Raw genomic sequence first — 23,527 nt, forward strand, 5'->3', positions numbered from 1 at the left:
TTTGGTTTACGTGAGTGCAAGTGAGAGGAAAATCAGTTCCAATAGCATAGAATGTTATAGTCTGTTCATGTTTTAATTTTGCATGTTTGAAGTGAAGCAGTCCTAAACTACCGAGCCATCAACAGGAAGACACCCCGACTGCACCTTTGACTTTTACTGAATAGGTCAAACGTGTCAGACCCTGATAGCTCTCTGTGTGGAATCATTTAAAAAAAAACAAAGAAGCAGGTTCCAAGTTCTCAATAAATTCACAATCTGCCCCTACAGTACAAGGAGCAGATTTATTCTTTGACAGGTTAAACAGGTTTCACTGCATTGAATTGCGGGTGGAGAGAAAGAGGATTACTAGAACAACCACCCAAGATAAGCAGGAAGAGAAAGCAGACCAGTACAAAGGACAGACACAATCTTCATCATCTCCTTTACCTTGCAGCAGGGACATGACAGAGTTCAGTCTGCCTTCAGAAAACAGTATCATCTGACATATGCTGAACTGTAACAGATGTCAGATTGCATCCACCACCTTTTATTTATTTATTTTTGAAATACAGTCCCTTCACTATGGCACATCTGCACTCTGAGGGCTATGGCGGCATAGCTACCTGCAGGGTACATGCAGACTACAGTGACGGAAGGAGTTTTTCCACTGCTGTAGAAATACCACGTCCCTAAGCAAGAATAGCTAAATCAATGGAAGGTTTCTTCTGTTGCTCTGGCTGCACCTACACCAGGAATTAGGTCAGCATAGCTACCACACTGGAGTGTGGATTTTTCACAGCCCTGAGTGCCTAAGCTATGTTGACTTAAATTTTAGTGTAGACCAGACCTAAGCTTCATTCATTTGAAGTTTCTTAACTCTGAAAACAGACTAATATTTGTGTTGCTGTATCCTCCTTTAGAAATGTACCAAGCAGCTCTAAATTGGCCTCTTTTAGGGGTAGATAGTGCAGCAAAAATTGAGGGCCAGACATAGATGCTGCAACTAGAGGTGCTGGGAGTACTGCTGCACGCCCTGGCTTGAAGTGGGTTCTGTCATATACAGGGTTTATAGTTTGGTTCAATGGTTCTCAGCCTCCCCACTATACAGATTGTTCCAGCACTCCTGGGGCCAGATTCTCAGTTGCAGGTATTGCTTTAATGATGTCAATGTAGCTAAGTGAATTTACACCAACCGTGGATCTGGCCCAGACATCCCCAAGAGAAATATGGTACTTCACACAGGCACTCTCAAAACTATGCTTTAGGTAGGTAGCCTGAGTATGTACATGCACACACATACACTTGGGAATTGCACAGGGTGGAACAAGAGGGTGTAACTAGGGCTAATGGGATGACATTAAGGAAGTGAAAATTTAAATGGACTAGCAGGAAAAACTTCCAAGTACTGAGAATTATCAGTCTATGAAATAATCTACTATGGGAAGTGATGGAAACCTCATTACTTGGAATTTTTAAAACGAGACCAGACAAAACACCAGAAGAGGTGTAGGAAATAATCTGGCACGGGAAGGGGAATGGACTTGATGATCTTAAAAGGTCTGTTCCATCTCTAACTTGAAAGCTTTAAGAAATGCTATGTAAAAAATGCAGATATCTTGCTCAACCAAGTTTTTCCATCAAGTTTGTGTGCAAGAATTCCCCTCCCTTTTTCCTCCCAAAATTCCACAGGTGAGTCAAGAATATCTGATAATGCCACAATCTTATTAGTCAACCCTCTAGCCACATAGGTGTTTTTCAACAGTTTTAGTGCATTTTAACTCCCTACCCTCTATCGGTGTCATCTTCTTCTCCCCCAGGCTCAGTCTCTTACCTGCCATCCCCCATCTTCAGGCAACTGAACTCTGATGACCACATGGATAAACATTCAGACCAAGACGATGTGGCACAAAAAGGCTGCTTTTCTTTCTCTATCTTCAGCTCTACTCTGATCCACAATATATGGTTTCAGGAGAGTAATGGTGAGTAATCCAGCACTGCTACTACTGAAGAAAGAGTGAAAAAAGCGAATCTTTCTGGTTTTGCTATTTTTGAAGTGTTTTGGGTTTTTTTGTTCTACCTCTGAGTATGTCACAGAGGTAACTCCTGAGAAAAGCTTGCATCAGTGGTTCTTATTGGTCATGATCTGACCTTTAGAAAGGGTGCTGTCTAAAGTGCCAGGGAGAAGAGAAGACAATGCAGAGGTTGTGTGTGTTCAAAAGACAAGCTCTCTGAAGATTTTAATACCCCCACAAGAACAAGGAACATCCTTTAAAGAGGATTGGGGGAATAATGGAATAAAAAGGTGATGACTGTGGCCTCTGACCAGTACCTGGGGTTAAAGTCCCTCTTCTTTTTCTTCTACGGCATGAGCAGGACCGCTTGTCAGTTGGGATAGGCTGGTCCAAGGCTGACCAAAGGAAAGGGAGGTTACTTACCTTGTACAGTAACTGAAGTTCAAGATGGGTGCCCCTCTGAGTGCTCTACGTCAAGACGTGTGTGTGTGTGTGTGTGTGTGTGTGCGCGCGCGCGCGCCAGTCCACTCTTGATCGGAGATTTTTGACTGCAGGTTCGTGCGTGGGCCCTACACACCGTCACACTCTGACAGGAGGGTACACAGGCAGGGGGCAGACCAACCACCAGTCCAGTTCCTTCTCAACCCCCAAAGTCTAACAAGAGACTCCAAGGCAAAGGGGAAGGAGGGCAGGTAGTTAAGCACACACAGGGGGATATGTCTTGAACTCCAGTTACTTGTACAAGGTAAATAACCTCTTCTTTGAGCAGTGTCCCTGTGGGTGCTCCACATCAGGTGACTCTTGAGCAGTACCTCCATCATGGAGAAGGGTGCTGAATAGGCGGATTCAGTACAGATCATGGAACAGCTTAATTGAAAGCAGTCCCAAGGGTTGGGGCTGGTAGAGAGCTGAACTGAATGGAATAATCTAAGAAATCGCCTCCAGGATCCATGTCCCTGAGGTGATGAGCTCCCAGGAAGGTAGACAATGGGAGAGATGATCCCCATAAAGGAGGCAGAGGGGAGAGGTGCAGTGTAAGAGCTGGAGTGGAAGGTAGCTCATGACTCTTGACTAATGGGTCAAAAAAGGAAGAAGAAGAAAAAAAGTGAAGATTCAGGCTCTCCCAGGGTGCGAAGGTCCCTGTGGAACAGACCTCTGGAAGCTACTGGGGACCCCGGATAGGGATCCTCAGGAGTCAATATGTCAGGTAGCAATGGAGACGGTACTGAAGAACAAACGGTGCATGACAAAGATTTTTTGTTGACTCTGGAGCTCCCTGTTTCAAAGGCACTGAGTCTGGTGTCGATGTTGGTGCTACTCTGGGAGGTATCTCAGTATGCAGCTTCTTTGCCCATGGCTTCTGAGACCCAGATGGAGGGGATGACTTTCCCCTTTTCTTATCCCATTCCAGACTATCGGGTCTTTTCTTCTTAGAAGGCCTGGGTGGTGCTACAGGGCCCTCAGGATCTTCGTCTACCACTGGAGCAGTGGTGGCTCGCAGATCTGATGTATAGGGGGTGACTCAGAGAGCACTCCATTACCTTGTCTTCCCTCAATTTCTTAGATCTGCTCTTGAAACCTGAGCAGATCTTACATTTAGGGCTTGTCTGCGCTGACAATTTACAGCGCTGCAAATTTCTCGCTCAGGGGTGTGAAAAAACACTCCCCTGAATGCAGCAAGTTTCAGCGCTGCAAAGCACCAGCATAAACAGTGCACCAGCGCTGGTAGCCGTGCTCCCAGCACTGGTAGCTATGCCTCTCATGGAGGTGACTTTTTTAGAGCACTGGTAGAGCTCTCTCCCAGCACTCTGCCGTGACCACACAAGCCACGTTAAAGTACTGACGTGGCAGCGCTTTAGTGTTGCCAGTGTAGACTAGCCCGTCGTGGGGATGTGAGACTCCCCAAGGCAGTGGAGAAGGCAGCTTCAATTTCTGTTGCTGTGGGGAAAAGACCTAGTGCAGGTCTGGCAAGGTTTGGAGCCTGGGGTCTTGGGTGTAATCTGAACTCAAGGCTGTTGGTCAAAGCCCAAGAAAAATCAATAAAGGCCCACATCCAGCAAAGAAAAAGGGGGAAGGAGAATCCCATACCCTCAAAAGCACAAACTGTGCAAAATAACAGGATGTAATAAAATCTATTAAATAAAGAATAAAGGAGCGACAGGTGTAGCAAGCCGGATGGCTAGCTAAATGGACAGCACAATGCTCCATCTCAAGCTGCAAGTGGCTGAGATGGAACTGCAGTGGTGATGGGTGCCCACGGGTGTCTAGCGCACAGCTGTGGACCTGCAGACACAGCTGACAAAAATCACTAGTCAAGAATGCACAGGTGCACACACATCCTCACGAGGTGCACCCAAAGGGACACTGCTTGAAGAACAGCAAATCCACAGGAAAGCCAGAAGGCACTTTCAGTGAGAGATGGTTGAGAAAGTTCCAGGCTCAAAAATCCTGATTAATTGCTGAGCACAGCGTTAGCAAGTGTATAGGCAGGACGCCATTTCCCTCACTGCTCTGGAAACAATGAGGGAAAGTAAAACTGGCCATTACCAATCCAGAGAGTGACTGTTTGCCAGTATCACGTTCAGGTTTCACAGTCCACACATTATTCTGTACCACTTCTCTATAGCTTTCTTCACTTTACCACTCTATTTACCGTACATCCCACTGCACTGCGAGAGGCCTTTTCTCCCCTCATTTGATTTCTGAATGCTGGACCACAACCTGACCTCAAAAAGAAATGGATGGTACCCATATATCTGACATCTATCTGAAAACAACAAGTGTAAAACGGCCGTATATTATTGCAGTATTTATAGCCATCTAAATATTCTGGTAAGCAATTAGAGTGAGAATAAAAACAGCCATGGTGAAAATGGCTTCTTTCATAAGCTACCACCTATATCATAGAAATTATTCTTCAAAGCAAAACACTCTTCAATATCTACCAATCTAGTAAGCTCAGCATTCTGTGGAGATGTAAGCTGGTCAGATGGGCAGTAGGTCCAGCTGCCCTGACCTCAATGTAGCTGAAAAAATTACTGTAAGTATGGTCTGCTACTTATTCTGATAATTCTCTTCCCTAATTACCTTCAGTGCATTATTATTTTAGTTTATGTTAATAAATTTACCAAAAAAAAATCAAAACCACATGCTTTCAATATTCCACAACAGAGTAAATATTTACGATTCAAAATACAATTATATTTTAAAAAAGGCCAGTTTCACCCTGATTTCAATCCTGCACAACCACACTAAATTCAAATGAAGTGCTAAGGATTTAAGACAGGCCAGGCTTTGGCCCATTGTGCTCTTTTTGTCCTTCCCTGGGATGGAAAGTGGCTCAAGAGCAATAGAGTGCCAACTTTAATGCCCTTCATATCAAAACCAGGACCTATTCTGACACATTTCCAGCTCAAAACGCCTGTGCTATTATTTCATTCTGCCTGACAGTTCTAACTTTATCCAAGTGTCCTAAAAACTATAAAAGACAAAAACATTTCATTGTACAGGTTCATTTCTGCCATTTGAAGCAAGAAGGGGAAAAACCCAAACAAATACAAAATGGGTTTGAGCAGCAGTGTTTTCAGGAGCCATCAGTCAATACAAAGACTGCTAGCCCTCCCCCAAAGCCTTGTTGTGAAGATGACTAGAGCTTAACTCCAAAGTACAGTAACACTATGTACCGGAGTTAAACCTCCAGTTATTTGTTTGTCAAAACAAAGTCATCAATCTGTATTGACAATATATGTTCAGTCCTAATAATTATAAGCAGCCACTACTTAGCAGAGTCTGATTCATTCAGCACTGTCAGCTGTAATCACTGGATCAGAAAGATGCAGCTAATTCTGAAATGAAACATGACTGGTATTTGGAAGGGTTTTTGTTTTGTTTTTCTTAACAGCTTATCGAGGACAACAGTTGCTATTCAGATCCTCCCAAAACACTAAAACCTCAACCACCTTGTGAAAACTCTACCAAACAAACACCGAAGAAAAATGTCAATGCCGAGATTTTTGCTTTTATTTGAAGTATTCACATGGTGCTGAATGATTAATGGCTAGAATCAGCAAGGAGCAACTAACAGTGAGAGAACTGAGTGTGGCTACGGTGAAGCTAATAAGAAACCTAACACAATACACTGGAGCAAAGTGACCTCAGCAGAAGAGTTGGGTGTGGCGAACAGGTCAGGGAAGAGTTATGTTAGAAGCACTTGCTCTCTCTAAGTTCAAAGCAGTTAACCATGGCTATAAATACGTAGGGTATTTCATTTATGTTTTTTTTTGTTTTTTTAAACACTGGGCTATTGGTTTACTTTGAAGTACAACCCTCTGATTGATCCTGCTCTGAACTCTGTCCAGGGGGAGCCCTTCACCCACATGAAGCATTGCTGAACTTAACAGGACTCCAAGCAAGTGGCAGAGTCCTCCAGCATGGAGCTCATTGCAGGATCGGGGCCTAATGGGCAAGGGAAAACCTTAGTTTAAACACCTCTTATAAACACTGGCAAGACTGCCAGGCCAAAAAAAAGGTTCATCAGGATGTGTCCAGTTCCAGATTCTCAAAATGGTTTAAAGGCCACTGCTGAAAGAGTCCTATGCAGGGTGGTGGTATATCTAAGGCTAAAGTCTATTCTTTGGTGTCGTTTTGCTCTATGTTTGCACATACTAGCACAATGCAGTCCTCGTTCATGACTAGGGCTCCTGAATAGTACAATAATACAAACAATAAACGACAATTATCTATTCTATTCTATCTAGATTCTTATAGTGCACTCATCACTGTAGTATCTGAGTGACTTCCAAAGTGCATTAAGCAGTATGGCTAACATCTGTCATGGGTTTGTTCTCTCATCCTCTCCCGAGGGGGAGAAATGCGTGCAGCTGAATGTTTTATTTTGCATTGCGTGTGCACGCAAAACACACACACTGAGGTATCCGTGTGTTAGAAAAGGCAAGGAGAAAGAAATGTGCCTTGTACCTAAAGCAGGAGGTGGGGAGGTTTGTGATGGTCCTTATTTCCTGGCGGAGTTCATTCCACAGTCTTGGGCCAGCCAGCCCTCCCCCCCCCCGCCCCCCTCAGGACAGCTCTATCTCCAGCACAGAGCTTTAACAGAGCAAAGCAAAAGCAAAAACAAAGAAACCCCACACCACCATTGCAAATATAATCATTATGATAATATTTCTCATGGTTTAGAAGAACTATCAAGTCTATCTGAAAGCTCGATGTTTGCAAAAGCTGTTTATGATTAATTTCCAATTCTGGTAAATAAATTCCTTGATGGAGACACCAGTGAAGCCTGTGAATTGTAGTCAATGCCATACAACATAAAGCTTTCTGAAGTCTGCCAATACACATTATAGCTAGAGCGTAAGATACACAGCCACACACACGCTTATATTTTAGTAGTTTTACCCAAGAGAAGAATATTATGTTTTGCCAATAAAAAAAATAGCAGAAATGTGTGCGTGAGAGAGAGATCTACAAAACAAAAAGTGGAAAAGTACTCTTTCTGTAAAGCAGACCGTGTATGTTGTATTAACAAATATCTAAACAACTAACTTGCTATACTGAAGTCAGCAAGTTCAAACAGGTTTAGATGGATACAAATGCACTCCCATCTTTGCTTGACATTATCCCTGCTCTCCACCAAAGTGTTGTCATAACACCTCAGGAAAAAAAAAAAAAAAAGGAAAGAAAAAAGGAGGCAACTATTCCAAAACTACATGCCTGATGCTGCTGCAACAGTGAAGTGATTCAATAGTGGCAGCCTGCCCTGTACATGCTTTTAAAGACAGTTTTCCCAAAGGGGAAGAGGTTCATTTGCAATTGTAATCACGCTATGCATAAGCAGAGAGAGAGAGATGGTGGAAATTCAGTGTGAGCTTCCCAATGCTGCCCCACCTAACTGGCTTCGAGGCACCGTGCAGTGATTCAGGCTGCACCACATTAACAATGACAAATGACATATGGTGACTTTGTAGATAAAAGAAACTCTGCTTACTGAGAGGCAGAATTAAACTCATGACACTTTAACAGGGCCCTCTAATTCTGCAAGCTTTGTAAGAAATCCCTATTTGTGCTGTGTTTATTAACCACATATGCACATAAGCCTAGCCACTAACCCACAAATTTGGATGTTTCTATTCAATGTCTTAAGACATTCCCATTAAAAATAGCTTTAAGGAGAGAGGAATTAAAGCAGCTTTAATTTCAGCACAAATACAGAGCACTGCAAGTTAAAAAAAAAGTTTTATCCCCCTTAAAAATAAAACATGGTGAAGAAATCGGAGATATATTTTTATTCACTAAAAAAACCGCAACATGATGAGCAACTATGTCCAGAATCAGACATAGCCTACTCCATTCACGGCCCTCTAGCATTTTGCCATTGAGTATCGCTAATGGCAAACATCACAGAACAACTTGTTATGTCGTATGGCACAGGAAAGAAACACAGTACTCACAAATGCTGAAGGTGCTTTACAAAGGGAATAAAATTTTTAAAAAAATCCCAAGGAAAATGCACTGTATTACAAAACCACATTCTAGACAAAACAAGATCTCTGCCCTATCATGTCAGTGGTATAAATCAATGACTGTTGAGGAGGATGGGAAACAAATCAACTCTATGCAGAGATTCTCAAACCTTTTCCCTCCACACTGCAGACCACATCCTAATAGAGGAATTTCTTGTAGACCACCTCCCCTCCCACGCCTGACGCTGTGGCCCACCTATTTCTCTCATGTGTGATCCCATAGCATCCTTGTGGTAACCACAATTGCCTGTGTGGGAGAGTAATGTTAAGAAAATATTTAATGAATTTCTTAGATGTCTTTTAATAAAATTTAGCAGCTGGAAACAGGAGTGCCAGCACCACAAAACTAGCCTGCTCTCTATGGGCCACCAGACACTGCACTGCGGAACACCGACCACAATTTGGGAACTTCTGTTCTAGGGCTATGAACTTCGACGCAGACAGTGCAGATGTGGACTACTGATACGTCTCATCATTAAAGGCTGTGTGTCTGTCCAGGGAGGTAGCTGAGGATAGCCCCCGGCCCCTCTCCTGCAGCCTCAGCTCGCCGTGCCGCCAGCACTCTGGGCTGCGAGAGCCTCCGGCGTATAGTGTATTAAATTGCTCCCCATAGGAATGTGCTACTTATGGAGCACCAGGACTGGCAGCCGTAACTACTACACCGTAAGTAGCTCATTCCTACGGGGAGCAATTTAATACACTACACCTGCATAGGGAAGGCTGTTCCTCCCCAGCCTGCCTGCCCCCCTCAGAACTCTTGACCCATCCAACCCCTCCTGCTCCCTGTCCCCTGACTGCCCCGACCCCTATCCACACCCCAGCCCCGACATGCCTCCCATGCATATCCAACCCCCCCGCCCCCGGCTCCCTGTCCTGACTGCCCCCCGGAACCCTCTGCCCCTTATCCAACCCCCCCGCTTCCCGCCCCCGTACCATGCTGCTCAGAGCACCAGGACTGGCAGCTGTAAGTAGTACACCGTAAATAGCACATTCCTACAGGGAGCAATTTAATACACTACACTGGGCCTCCATACAGTTTTGGAACCCTGATGTGGCCCTCAGGTCAAAAAGTCTGCCCACCCCTGTCCTAGGTGGAGGGGGCTGGGGGCTCTGTTCACTGTCCTTGCCTGCAGGCACCACCCCCGCAGCTCCCACTGGCTGCGGTTCCCAGCCAATGGGAGCTGTGGAGCCAGCGCTAGTGGCAGGTGGCCAGGGCAGCACATGGAGCCTCCCAGCCTTCCAACCCTTCGAAAGGAGCTGCAGGGACATGCTGGCTGGTTCTGGGGAGCTGCGCAGAGCTGGGTAGGGAGCCTGCCAGCCCCGCAAACCCTCCCCCCCTCCACCCATGCTCCCCCCTGGCCTTTCCACCTCCTCAGAGCACCCCTGGCCCAAGTTTTAGTTAGGGGTATATAGTACAAGTCATGGACAGGTCACGGGTGGTGAATTTTTGTTTACTGCCAGTGACCTGTCCATGACTTTTACTAAAAATGTCCGTCACTAAAACATAGTCTTACTCATGTTTCAAGTTTGTCACTGAAGAGGTGTCACCTGCCAAAATAATACAGGTCCCTCTATTTTAAAACAGTAGGGAGGGTTGCCTGTCTTCCTCTTCCCAGGTCAGCTTTCTCAAGTTTAGACGTACTGGAGAGTTTGGTCAGAGGAGTCACTGGACATAGACCTGATCCAGAGCTCATTGCAATCAATGAGAGTCTTCAACGGGCTATGGATAAGGCCCCACGAGAGCTTATTCTCTCATCTTGGATTGGGAAGAATACCAGTTGATCCCCTAACAGAAGACAAAGCGATATTTGTATTCCAAGTACAATCCAGCTACTTAATATATAATGGTACTGTCAGTTTATATAAATAGGCATCTTCCCCATACTGAAAGCCAGCCACCTATGTATTAGGTGTAACATACAGATAAGTAGCATAGTGGGAAAACGAGCATGCCAGGATCAGACTGCTGCTGTTTCATGAACCCAAATGCTGTTTTTTGTCTCCAGTCTTCTTCTGTTTTTAGGAAACAATTTATTGCTAATGAATGGCCTTTTTTTAAAGAAAGGAGAAGCTGACAATGAGTGCCTATATTCTGATGTTTGCTGGTTCCAGCATGCTAAACCAGAACAGGTTGGGCAGCTTATATATTGCAGGGTGGGGGAGTTAAAGCTAGACATGTGTTAAGGTGGAACTACAGCCAGTACAAAAAACACAGGTTTAAGACAGGGACAAAGGTTTTCCTCCTTATTCTCTTAGGGCCTGTGCCTACACTTACAGCACTGCAGCTGCACTGCTGTAGCGTTTAGTGAAGACACTACCTATGCTGACGGGAGAGCTTCTCCCATTGGCGTAGGTACTCCACCTCCCTGAGAGGCGGTAGCTATGTCGACGGAGAAGCCCTATACATTAGGTATTGCAACAATATAGATTTTTGTACACATCCCCCCCCCCCCCCCCCAACACAGAGGATGTATTCCAACACGCAGAGAACATTCCTCATAAACCTCCCCAATGGCCCACATTTTTACCACTTGGTATATTAATCTATTTCCTCACCTGTTCCATCTCGTTAAAAATCTGCAACATGGCATATTGCCATTTGTCCTTAAAATGTTAGGTCTACAGAAAAATCCTCTAATGCTGGGATTAAAGCAAACGACAAACAGCTTCCAAGTCCCAAAGATACTTTTAAATCCCTAGAGCTGGAATTCTATCTTTTCTTGCAGTCTTGTATTAAAGATGGAGAGTGTAGGCAACTTTCCTGAGCAGGCAGAATACTATACCCCTAAAGCAGGTGTTGCTCCTGGGCAGGTACTCATGAAGATAAATAGAGGTCTAAAGGAGCCATGTGATCGGTGACTAGAATCTACTATGTCAAGTGGCATGTTCTCGTTTGAACTGTGACACGGGAAACAAAGCAGCACTAAGCTATGCTGAATACATGCTATTATATGGAGATTTATGTTATTGCCTGTGATGAAATTGGTATTACCCCGTATTCCAGATCATCTTCCCCATTACACACACATGCTAACCAGAAACCCAAACCCACTGTCAGCAGTGCACAAAAGTGTAAGACTAAAAGTCTTAAAGTGAACAAGACCAGATTTACGTAAATTAGAGGGTCTGAGACCACACACCCACTCTGTAGACTTAGAGCACCCTTGACTCACTTGCATGTTCAAGAACTGAAGAGGCCTAGATATGCAAATATAATTAGGGTGACCAGATAGAAACTGAAAAAACGGGACGGGGGTGGGAGGTAATAGGCGCCTATATAAGAAAAAGTCCCCAAAAATGGGACTGTCCCTTTAAAAATGGGACAGCTGGTCACCCTAAATATAATGCTGCTTATTGTATATGCTTCAGTTCTCAAGAACAATTGAGCCAACTAAGAACAGAGTATAAACTTTAACTCAAACTTACTTGCTTTTCTGGATTCTAATCAGACTCCAACATGAGTGTTTGGGTTAACTTTCTTCACAGCTCTTCAATAATAATTGAGGAGGAGGGTGATATTTCAATGGCAGTAAGTGGAGTATCACATACCTGTAATCAGGACATCTCCCTCAAGCTCTTAAGGTCCACTGAACTGTTGTGTACTTGGACATGACTGACCATAGCAACTCCTTTAGAGGCTTTATTTAAATCACATAACACTAAGCAAGCACAGGTTTCAGAGTAGCAGCCGTGTTAGTCTGTATCCGCAAAAAGAACAGGAGGACTTGTGGCACCTTAGAGACTAACAAAATTATTTGAGCATAAGCTTTCGTGAGCTACAGCTCACTTCAAGCACAGAAATTCAGGTCTTGTATATCTGTATGAGAAGTGGTTAGTTCTTTTTTGAACTGTGAGATAGTAAGCAAAAGGTGTGTGTTTGTTTTAAGTATGGTACTAGCACTTTCTGCTATACTGGTGTTCACAAAACTGCCAATTTTTCCTGTCCCTCACTTGGAGTCTTCATAGGTGGTACCCAGTTACTCAGAGCATACCTGTTGATAGTTTTAGCCTCCACCCAGTCCATGCTTTCACTATACTTACACTGTATATTACTGAAAAGAAAACACATTTTTAAATTAAAAAGAAAATCAAATGTGCTGTCTCTTAGTTTTCTGCTACAACTATAATTAAAATCATCTGTTACTACAGAAGCAATTAGTTCTAACTGTGCAGTGCTCAAGAATTTGGGCATCTGCAAATGCTGAACAAGTCTATCCTCTCTCATATGCTGATGTCACAGCTCCTTGATATTGGCGAATGATCCTACATTCATCATAAGACTGAGTTCGAGATCATGTCAAACATGACTTGTCCAACTAACCCCACTCCTCCATATTTAGTTCAGTTTAAGGAATACTGTCCAGTTTTAATTTCACGTAAACCAAAAATTCTCAGGAGTTAAGCAAGAACTCATCCTAGTGCACGAGTGGATCTAAAACTAAATAAAAAGGAGAATCTAATGCAATGCTGTATCTATTATAAATGCACAGAAGTCAAGTAATTCATCATGTTCATACAGAAAATATAATTTGACTATATTACACATAGTCTTTTGTATGCTGCTAATTTTAATGCCTTAATTTGTTTGTGCAAAATATCTGTACATGGATGATGTGAGATAATCGCCTATTATATTTATTACATATCTATTTTTAAGGCATATAGGCTGAACTTTTCAAAACTCCCTTAGAATTTTAAATGTCCAATTCCTATGAATTTTCCCTTAGGCCTTTCTCTTTCTGAGGCCCACCCCAACATGCTATAAAAACTCCAGGGCCTACCTGTGCCACAACACCTGGTTTTCTGCATATAAAAGCCAGGGCAATTGCCTGGGGCCACAGGGGCCTCCACAAAGCTACATTGCTCAGGCTTCGGCTTCAGCCCCAGGTGGCAGGGCTCCGGGGCCCGGGCTTCAGCTCTCTGCCATGAGGATTCAGCTCTCTGCCCTTGGCCCCATCGAGTCTAACACTGGCCCTGCTTGGCGGCCCCCCTGAAATCTGCTCGCGGCTCCCTAGGGGGTCCCAGACCACTGGTTGAGAACCACTGCCTTAGGCAGCTCTGAAAAAGCGTCAAACTGAATGTTGCATTTAGGTCGTTTTTGCACTGTACTTCCCCTTTTTAAAAGGCAGAAAGTTTGTCACTGTGTTTAACTATGTAGAGCCTAAAAAAATTTTCTTCTCAACACGCTATCTAAAAAACAAATAAATGCGGGACTGCATGGGGAATCAGATTGTACAAATTCTATCCAAACTCCGCATACTCTGAGGCCGTATGCTATTTAATACACTGCACCTACAATGCACATAATACACATCAGAAGGAATCCAGCACCATAATTAATATTGGAGGAATTCATGGGTGGGTTACAGGGAAAGGATGCTTTGGCAAGGTCAGAAGGAGGGTCTGTAGAATCAAAAGTTGTGTGCAAAATACCTTGAGTGTATGCACACACGCACATCTGTACCTGATGCATGTACCTATGTTTTAAACAAGTAAAAGGAAATCTGGTTTATGCTCAGGGACAGTAAGTGGGTCTCACTTATTTCTTAACCAATGTTTTGTAAACCTCACAAAGTGCACTCATTGACTAATGAACCTATACACCCAAATTTTAAATGAAAGCTGCTTTCAAGCTCTCAAAACATTCAAACATACAAAAAGTGGGGAGGATGGATTCTGAAAAATGTCTTACTCAGAAGGCAGAATTGTATCACTTCCAACAACAAAAACAGCAGCAGTTATGACATTGCACACTGACTATATCCTTTTCAAGCAGTTTGGGGAAAACGCCACTGAAGAAAAAACAATATGGATGAAGTGCCTTCTTAACTAAAAGGTTAAAAGAAAAAATGCCGTCTTTGACTAGGAGTCTTTGTAACAGTTTGACACAGCAAAGCTCCTGCAATTCTGCTCTTCTACTTAAGTTTCAAGATTTTTACATGTATGCACTGCACGGGATAATTTTTTTGGTTGAAATACCTAGGTCATCCCATCATTCTTTTCAAAACACGCTACAGAATCTTTAACAGCCACCAGAGACGGTCAAGAAAGGAGTCAGTATGTATCAAACCTACCTTCTGATATTTACATTTTATTAAAACTTCAAATTTTATGGAAAGTTTGTCTTTAACAGATAGAAAAATGCCATTTAAAATAGATGGGTACAGACCATCTGTCATAACCATACAGCTAAGGGTAGCCTAGAATTCCTCCTTACCTGTAAGGGGTTAAGAAGCTCAAATAACCTGGTTGGCACCTGACCAAAAGGACCAATGGGGAAAGAAGATACTTTCAAATCTGGCGGATTTGTGCTTTGGGGAAGTTTTCAACCTAAGCTGGTAGAAATAAGCTTAGGGGGTCTTTCATGTGGTCCCCACATCCATACCCTAGAGTTCAGAGTGGGGAGGGAGCCCTGACACCATCCTAGTCCTAAAACTGGAAGAGGATCGAGGGCAGGATGACCTTTTATCCAGAAGGAACTATTTTGGGTAAGCCCTGGGGATATTTTCAGCTTCTACATTGAGTCCTTAACAAGTTTTGCTTCAGCAAAACTTGACCACAGAATTAAGTCAGGCAAGCAGTTTTAGATACCCCAAGTTCCCTTAATAAAAGATCGCTCCAAAAATACAGTAGCAGAGCAACTTATTTGGTTTTTTTTGTTTTTGAGGGTTGGGGAGCTGCAACTTTCCATTTCTTGTCAGAGCCAAGGCCCAGAGAGCTTCCCAAGGTTTTAATCTGTTAGTTATTGGATACACCAACAACATACAGATACGGCAAAAATGACAGCATGGATTAAAATGCTCTCATAACATTTATCTACTCCAGCACTTACTTCAGACTCTTCTTCAGAAAGGATTCAAGGTCCCTATGCTTTCAGCTCTACAGAAAGCCCTCTTTTACACGTGCACACATACGCTTTACAACATTTACACTGAAAATGTGAAAGCATATAACTCATTCACTGGGAATGAGAGAAAAACCCTGCTCACCGTCTTTCTAGCATAAGCATGTGTGGATCTGCATGCTCTAAATAGCAGTGGTCCTGTGTGCCCCCTTTTAAATCCACCCTGTTGAGACAGCTTGCATTTCCAGGTTTATGTCTCAACCTTAATATAGGATTTTGAAAAATAGTTCTTTAGTTCTTTTCAAGAACAAGATCAATAACTAACTCCTCCACAGGGTTGTGTTTTATAAGACATAAGAAATAAATGGATCTACTCTTTCCAGTGTTCCCCAGAAATAAATCCATAATGGAATATGCAGCCTCCAACCTCTCCTCTCTCTTAAGGAATTCCACTCCCTGACAGACCCGGAGGGATCCCCCACCACATCAACAACCCTTCTCCATTAAGTGCAGCAGTTCAGCAGAGTCAGTGCCCCATTCAGAGAAATAAAAGTACAATAAATTAACTTCCCTTCAGTGTCTATGTGCCATTCACTGTTGTTCCTTGAACTGAACAGCTCTTCCAGATGAAGGCTCCATGTTGGGCACCTGGCCCAGTGCTTCAGGCTGTACAGTGCGCCTTCCAGTAGGGAGCTCCAAAGTAGCAGGACATTTTGAGCAGCCTGGTAGCCATGACAGAGACCTTTCCAAGATGCCCTCACTCACTCAGTCCAGAGGACAGTTATAGCTCCCCACTTAGAATGCTGACCAAAAGTCATCCAGTTCAGAAAATGAGGCCGGTGTTCACCTCCGTTTCAGAAGAAGTGCTGAAACAGTGTTTTTTTCCCTAAGCTTTTAGCACCAGTTTGGCTGTACTCGTGGAGAGAGGGTGTAGGGTCAAGGAAGACGGCAGAGTCAGAACTTTAAGAAGTCAGAGACTATGACTCATTCACAAAAGAAATAGAAGATTTATTCTGAAGGTTGAGAAGGATAGCTTCTATACATCTGGCAAGAAATGTAAAAGAAGCCAGACTGCAGATGAGGGAGGCTAGGACAACTTCAGAGTAAAGATTAGGACAAAAAGCCAGACAACTATGAAAGTCAGATTAAAGGGCTAGGTAAGAATTAATTTTAGAAAAACAAAAAACATTGTGTATACACATGCAGCATTCACATTTCTTTCCTTTCAATGGCTTTTAGGTAAATACAGTATTAGGTGGCAAGACCCCCCCAATGCAGGGCAAGAAGCATTCAAAGTTACCTTTTTTTCTTCTACAGCAGGTCCACAAATTACTGATCTATTAAATATCACTAGCTCCTGGCTCAGTGTGATACCCCAGCATGATCTCTGCTCCTGCCATCACACCGATCACTGGAGACTGCCAATAAGGGTATAAAAGTCTCGTCCCTCTCCACTTGGCACATTTTGGTCATCTTTTAAATATTTTAATTTTAGCATAAAATATTAAAAAGAAAACAAGAAAAACTGTGCAATCCTGGGGTTTGGGGGCTTGCCTTACGCCCCACAGAACACAGGTACAGGTGATGTTGAACTGCAGGTGCAGAGTGCCTGTAGGAACTTCGCACCAAGAGGGAGCTAGCAAGCCATAGTGCATCTTCACTTGGCAAAGCTGACATAGAAGTAAGTTTTGAATGTAATGTGATGAAAAGCCTTTACCCTTGCTCATTTATGGCTTGTTGGACTCGATGCTACAGTTGTGTTTGAAATACATATAAAATAATTTAGTTTGGACCACCTTTTAACTAGAAATACCTGGTTTTGACAGACATACCCAATGTGCAAAATAAACCTTTTGATACTGAGAGCGTTATAGAGCCATATTGTAATTTCTCTTCATATTTATCATCTGTCTGCTTGCTCTCTAACACAGTGGTTTGATTTTCTGAGGATTTTTAAAATCTACTATCATAAAACAGAACGTCTTTAAAACACACAGGGGTGCAAGCCTGCCCTCACTGAAATCAGTGGCAAAACTCCCATTTACTTCAATAGGGGCAGGATTCCACCCTGCAGGTAGTTTGAGATCATCATCTTCTGCAATGATAGTCTATGTCAGGACAGTGTGAGACTTCTGCAACATTCATTGAGCTGTTGCAGACTGAAATTGTACAGTGAAATAAGAGCCTTCAAAAGGTTTGTTAGTTTGTGTCTCAAACCTACATCCAGATATCTGACAATGAAAATGCCGTTTATAGGGAGTCTATTCATCGTAGGCCCATCTTAATGATCTTAACAGGTGCTGCACTGCATGCCATTTGGCTTAAAAGAAAAACATCACAAAAATTCAAAGCACTGATATTGTTTTGATACATTTATTTCCTTTACAGAAGTCATTTCTTTAGTCAACCACAGCCTGCATTCTGGCTGATCTGCCCTTCCTTGGGTATCAGGTTTGCACCTGACTTGTTCTGTTTAACACATGACCTCACAAAAGAATGACAAGAGATGCACCCACTGTGAATCACAGCAGTGAGATAAGCTTGTGGGCTGGGAATCTGAGGTACCATCTCACCCCTAGGGCAATCCCTCCTGCCCAGCAAAGAGGCACATTAAGAGAGCAGTGCTGGTAAGCAAGCACTTCTGCTGGCACTGTACCCAGTCTATGGTTAGATCAAGGATCATCAGGTCTGTCAATCCATCACTTTTCACGGGCACGAAAACAAGTAACTACAGCATAAAATGAAAGAGATCATGTATTCCAATACTGTACATTTATCAGTATCATGTTTCTGTCCCAGAACCTAATTTTCCCTGATTTTTTACCCTTTTGGAAATTACTTGAGAGAAATTGTAGGTAACTTTTAAATTAGCATTTTCCCATTCTGGCTGGCCAGGCAAGCTGTATCTTAAGAGACAGCGTCTATTTGGAAATCAGAGACTTGAGGTCATTGGTGTGACTAGAACCAACTTCCTGCTCACTGGAGAAAAATGATGAGGCATGCTGAACATTAAAGCTAAAAAGACAGCAAACCCTCCACATTTGACCCCAGGTTTGGGAAACAGATATAAACAGAGCAGAGAATGCTGGAACACTGGAGTTCTCACACTCCAATGCTGCCCGTCACAACATCTTGGACTCAAAACAAACAAGCCTGCCTTTGCCACTGCAGGGAGTACTGTGTCAGATACACAATATGTGAGAGACATGGCAGAAATCAACATACAGGAAAGTGTTAGTCTAGCAGAAAATGAAACCATCAACCTGTGAGCTCCTACTCTGTCCAATGTAAGAGAGAAGATGGTTCCTCTATTGGCATCACCTTAGACAGAAGGAGAAAATGTAACCCTGCAAATATGCACGCAGTTTTAAGTTTATGTGCCATGTGAGTGTGTCTAGTATTACATCAGGGGCCCAATTTTTAGGTGCCTTAATGCCAACTGCATTGAAGTTTGAAAACTTAGTTCTTCCATGTTTAAATAGGAGACTTTCAGCAATGTGTTTACAACTCCACTATTCCAACACCCAATAAACCTCTTGGAGCACAGAAACTAGCATCTGGGCAACTCTAACTACCAGTCAGCTACAACGGCTAAGCGGAGGCCAGGATCTCTCTCTTCAGACCCATCCCCTTCCAATCAGAAAATTATACAAATCACACAGATACAGATGCAAAAATAGTCATTTTACAGTATGTTTTTAAACTGGATACTCATCATGCAGAGAGGATAAAACAGCAAGAAAAATGTCAAAGAAACATTGGCCAAGTATTCATCTATGCTCTACTTCTGCCTAACTGAAATCACTCCTTTAAAACCAAACTTTGCTGCCTTGCCTACAAAAAAAAAGGTTACTGAGGCTATGTCTACACTACGCTCCTTTTAGCAACACAGCTGTGCTGCTACAGTTGTGCCATTAAAAGGCGCACAGTGTAGCTGCTGTTTGTTGGCTCTCCCACTGACAAAAGACTTCCACCCCCAACAAGCGGCGATAACTTTGTCAGTGGCTGTTCACACCAGCACTTTTTGTCAGTAAAACTTTTGTCATTCGGGGTGTGTGTGTGTGTCTGTGTGTGTGTGTTTTTCACACCTCTGAACGACTATAGACAAAGCCTCACATTCGAACCAAAGAAAAACAGACAAGACCATACTCCCAAACCCCACGGAGAACTGCAAGATGTGTACCTGCTATCACTCTGGTCACTTCGCTTATGTCATATCCCTGTCCCCTTGCCTGTCTTTTGTTGGGTTGCTTGTAAATTGTAAGCTCTTTGATACAGGGAATTAATCTTCTTATGAATTTGGAAAATGCTTAGCATATTTTAGGTGTTACAGTAATACAAATGAATGAAGTAATTGTATGAGACAAAAATGTGGGTGTGATTAAGTGTTTTGCTTCCTCAGTCAACAACAATATGTATCATTATATATAAACTAAACTATATTAACTTTTAATTTTGACAACCTGTTATAGATCTAGGAAATTCTTTGTAAAGAAGTAAGATGACTAGAGCATGCAAATATGTAAAAAAGGACAGGACAAAGAAGAAGCCCCTTACTGATGGTATTTAGATATTTAACTACCCAGCGAACCCACAAATCATGCATATGTCTACATGAAACCTCTTGCATCTGCCAAACTGAAGCTGCAAAGTAAGAGGCTGGTTGTTGCCCCTTTAAAATTTGACCCTGTATGTTATTCCTCGAGAGCCATTTATGTGTCATTCTAACCTCTGTGGCACCTGAACAAAAAGAATATAGCGCTTCCAGATATTATTTGTACCCATAGTTGATTGAGCTAAAAACCCATCTCTAATTCTTACATCATCCTAAAATCCAGCATTCTGGCAGTTCTGGAGGATTATTGTGACACAGATCATATCATCACACACCTTCTTTGCTTCTCTCTCAGCAATAATACACTATACATAATTCATACTTCCCTGTCCATGTAAAAGCCTTTTCCTTACTTGACAGTCCTGCCAAGGAAACATAATGCCCCCACATTCCACAATCTTTTCCACGCTCCTGTGTCATGATCAGCACTCACCTGTGCATGTTCCCATTGGTGGTGAAGGATTGTCCACATACTGAACATTTATAAGGCCTTTCACCTGAGTGCACCAGCATGTGGCGATCAAGGGAGCTTGCTGAGCTCAGAGACTTTCCACAGATGCTGCAGGAATGGTCTGTCCCTCCAGTGTCAGTGTTATGCTAAAGAAAGCAATGATTTTCATTGAATTCCTCCTATGTACTGCCCAGGAAATATCAGAGAACTGTAACAGCTAAAAAAGTAGTTGTGTTTTGGGTTTGTTTGTTTTTTTTTTAAAGAGCTATTTAGCAGGGTACTCTACGTAAAGGTAAACTTTACATGCTTGTCTTTTCATTAACCCCTTCGCTGCCACAAAACCACACCAGGAATGTCTGGCTAATGTAGGCGTACTGTGTTGTGCAATACATCGCACAGGCACATCCACTGTAGAGTGCAATGCAGGAGGGCGAAAAGGGATCCAGATACAAATGGTTAGGGGTGGAGGGTGTTGTTTAAACTTGAAACATTTTAAAATGTTTATGCTTTTTTGTCATTAAAAAGTGTCAATTTACATTTGTTTAAAATGAGTAGGTGACAGAATTTAGAGCATTATTCTACCATTGGATGGACACCAGATTTTTGTGGCTATGTACATGCCTTTTAGGGTAGAATCTGGCCCTTAGTTATCAACACTACGTGAGGATCTTTACACAGACTAAAATCAGTGTGATATGTTGATGATGATGCTAATTAAAACTATATGTTTTAGCTAGGGTGACCAGATGTCCCGATTTTATAGGGACAGTCCTGATTTTTGGGTCTTTTTCTTATATAGGCTCCTATTACCCTGCATCCTCTGTCCCGATTTTTCACATTTGCTGTCTGGTCACCCTAGTTTTAGCACAAAAGGGAAAACTGAAGTACACATTTATCCAATGGACACCAGAAAGTGAACCACAACCTCAATCTTCAGAGCAGATCTCTTTTTGTTCCTTATTATGAAAAAAAAGACAAAAGCTCCTTTACAAAACTACCTACATTAAAAAAAAAAAAAAAAGAGAGAGAGAGAGAGAGAGAGAGAAGCAGGAGGACATATTTAGCTCCACAAAAATGGTGCTGTTTGCAAAGTCACTTCTTTGTCTAGCTTCTCAGAGTTGCTAGACTCTGCATAGGACAGAAGTGCTTCAATGCCAGCCTGAGCTAATAGCTCCTGTGTTCCTTGTCCTTAATTTGCATGGGTGTTGAAGGTGACTATGGCGAAACAGACAATAAAAGCAGGACACGTCTTGCTAATGGAAATGTTGTTCTGAATCCTCAGATTACTTTAAACTGCCTTGAAGAGGAAACATTCCATTGCTTGGGAATAGGCTGGGGTAGAGGGGAAAAAACCCTGCAACATTTGTGCCTTCCAAAAAATTTTTTTAAATATGAAGTCACAAATATGTACGTGAAAAGTGAACCATATTCATAATGAAGGACTTCTGGGTTTGGACAAGGAAATGTTTTTTGTTACTGAAAAATGGATCTCTCTCCAAGTCACTGCGCTCTCTTTAATATAAAAGAACGATTAAGACAAGTAGTCTGCATACCTGACGAATGTGCATAGTTAGCTGGTGCTGTGTAGTGCAAATCTTCTCACACAGAGGACAGGTATAGGAAGACTTCTCTTCTTTTGTTTCCTGTAAGAAAAACAAACACACACACAAACATAAAAGTAGAGAAACCCAAAAGCTAATATCACAACTACTGATGGGGATTGAAATCATAAGCAAGAAACATAAGAACATCTCTCAAAGAACAGAACAGTAACTTGTATTTACACAATCATCATCCTGAAAGATCCCTAAGGGAAGCTTCAGAAACTTTATAATTTACAAATATCGGTCACTTCACCCACCACGGAAATGCAGCAGCTGTTTCACAGCTCACAGCAACTTTGCAACAGCAGTTTGGGACAGGAAGTGAAGGCAACCGTCGTGACCAGCTGAAAGTGCCAGAAGGAATTTAGGCGAGCAGAGCACAAGTACCCAAATTGGAAGTTGGCCAGGACATGAGGGTTAACACCACTAATCTTCCAACAAGGACCAATGAGATCTTTAAACAAATCACAGGGGCCTATATTTTACATCTTGTCCGAATGACAGTGCAGGAGTGCAGTGCCCTTAACTTAACACTGAATCACGGTTTTGCTGCTTCGCACAGGGAAGGGCTGCACCTACTGAATCAGCAACAGCACCTTTTAGAGCATCTTGGATTTTCCCTGGAAGTATCCCACCGACATATGGGCCAGATCCAACCCTTCTTAAGTTTGCAAGATCTGAGGAAATTGTAGCCTTCAAGAGGTAATGATGCAAGAGTATAAGCAACACAAACACAATATACGTTATTCTCCTTTCACATGGTGAGAACCAGAGTAACTATGGTCAAGCCAGAATAAGACCAGTGAGAGTGGAGAACCAGCCTTATATTATTAAGTACACCCTTGAGATATTGACTGCACCACCAAGCCAAGGATGCAATGGGACTCCAAGTGGAAACAAATTAATTTCACCTAATTGCCCAGGGCTGCTGTTAAGTGACGAAAGGCACATCCACCCACAACCCTCCACAGAAGCACAGTGCACTGTTATTACCTGAGCTGCCAAATAAAAAGCAAGAGTGTCTGAGACTGAAAACTGAACATGGTTCTGCAGAACAGTGTAGCTCTCTACCAACCAGGAAGACCCAATGTTGTTATTTAAACCCCTGGTATCTCAAGAATGCACAAAAATCATCATTGCGGCTAGCGAGTATGATGTTATACTGAAAAGGTATGTTCTACTTGAACTTTCTTGCCTGCCATTTTAAGTATTCTTGGTGCAATAATGAAAAAAGATGACTAGATCCTCCATCAGAGATACTGTGTATGTGTCCGTGTCCATCCATTTCCTCTTTCTAAAAAAGCTCGCTGGAGATGTCAAATAAAAAGAACTTTTTCCAGAATGTATGACATACACATGAACAGAGGTTGCCCATCCCACTGAAAAGTGGATGGCTAAAATCCCTTATGGTTACATACTAAAGAATTTAAAAGGGGATGCTGCCAGTCAGGTGCTAGGGAAATTATTCTCAAGTCCCAAAGAAATG

General features: G+C 42.6%; 1 protein-coding gene across 6 annotated transcripts in view; it reads right to left on the reverse strand.

Annotated features, from left to right (window-relative positions):
• RREB1 (ras responsive element binding protein 1) overlaps positions 1 to 23,527 on the reverse strand; it is a 140,906-nt gene that overhangs the window by 47,068 nt on the left and 70,311 nt on the right. For all 6 annotated transcript variants that reach the window (XM_043540156.1, XM_043540155.1, XM_027826662.3 and 3 more), the window contains 2 exons: positions 21,991 to 22,080; positions 20,420 to 20,583 (listed from right to left, as the gene is read on the reverse strand). In XM_043540156.1, the coding sequence (XP_043396091.1) occupies positions 20,420 to 20,583; positions 21,991 to 22,080 (254 nt within the window). The remainder of the gene's footprint in view (positions 1 to 20,419; positions 20,584 to 21,990; positions 22,081 to 23,527) is intronic.

The sequence above is a fragment of the Chelonia mydas genome, chromosome 2, assembly GCF_015237465.2.
Source record: "Chelonia mydas isolate rCheMyd1 chromosome 2, rCheMyd1.pri.v2, whole genome shotgun sequence".
NCBI lineage: Eukaryota > Metazoa > Chordata > Testudines > Cheloniidae > Chelonia > Chelonia mydas.